Here is a 1,021-nt window from a genome sequence, read left to right on the forward strand (position 1 = left end):
CAACAATGTGCTCAGTTTATGGACATGCCTAAATCCAGAGCCTAACATACTAACCAGCCAAACAAATGTTTGGATCAAAACCTGTCGGCTCCAGTTGGAAGAGTCTGTATAAACTTGTTCTGAATGCAGTCATACTTCAAAACATTTGAGGAATGATTCCGGAAATACGAACAACCCATGTGCTGATGCAAATTTATTTTAAAATAAATCCTTGGCAATCCTGACTAATCCTTTAGTACCGAGAGATTTATAAAAACAGCATCAGCCATGTATGATGGCACATTGAAGTCAAACCATGTTCCACTTTCGACATTTTATCCAAAATCTGGGTGGGGTTAGCCATTCGGAAGACACCAAGAATTCAGCAAGTCACGTCAGGGAGACAGCAAAGGGAGATTGGGATTCAGTCTTTTTCCCCCGAGCTTTGGATGCTCCATGAAGACTTTGGCTCAGTTCTTTTTGGTCTTTGGGGTGTCATATTTCCTCTTGCTGGAGTACCAGAGCAACAAGGGGATCCCAATAGAAGGGAGGGTCATCACACCAAAAGCCGACCAGTCCAGAAAATGAGGTGAGAATCGCCTGTCAAACTCCCTTTGTGCTAGAATTCCTCCTTGTCCAGGAGCACTGCTGTAACCAACCACAGGCTGGCCTCCTTCTTGAGCTACATAAGTGATTGTGGCAGAGGTAAAATTGAAGTATCCAGCTTTGAGGGGCCTCAGCACCACAGTGTGGGAGACATTACTTGCTGGTGCTATTCGGTCCCATTTCACATTGAGCATTCCAGAGACAATGCCAAAATCTTCTGGAGGAAAAGAGTCATCAGACAAATCCACGTCAAGAGCAGCGCTGGAGCCTACGTTGTAAATATTATATTGCAATGTTAAATCTTTGCCCTCAACAGCATATCTGTTCAGAAGTGACTTGGAAGCAAGCAGCCTTGCCCCCTCCTCACAACGGGCAAATGCAAGGAATGCCACAACGGTGACCACCAAGGCTCTCATCTTCCACCTCCTACGGCAAG

The 1,021-nt window shown here is 45.3% G+C and overlaps 1 protein-coding gene across 1 annotated transcript; it reads right to left on the reverse strand.

Annotated features, from left to right (window-relative positions):
* Nucleotides 1-449: 449 nt before the first annotated feature.
* On the reverse strand, nt 450-1,001 carry LOC117800024 (translocon-associated protein subunit beta-like). The gene has a single exon (XM_034652549.1). The coding sequence runs from the start codon at nt 999-1,001 to the stop codon at nt 450-452; it is 552 nt and encodes a 183-aa protein (XP_034508440.1).
* Between the last annotated feature and the right edge of the window lie 20 nt (nt 1,002-1,021).

This window comes from Ailuropoda melanoleuca, unplaced genomic scaffold (assembly GCF_002007445.2).
Source record: "Ailuropoda melanoleuca isolate Jingjing unplaced genomic scaffold, ASM200744v2 unplaced-scaffold62325, whole genome shotgun sequence".
Classification (NCBI taxonomy): Eukaryota; Metazoa; Chordata; class Mammalia; order Carnivora; family Ursidae; genus Ailuropoda; species Ailuropoda melanoleuca.

Excerpts from the sequence above, each read along its gene's own strand:
- LOC117800024 (XM_034652549.1), bottom strand. The coding sequence starts at position 1,001 with ATGAGAGCCTTGGTGGTCACCGTTGTGGCATTCCTTGCATTTGCCCGT.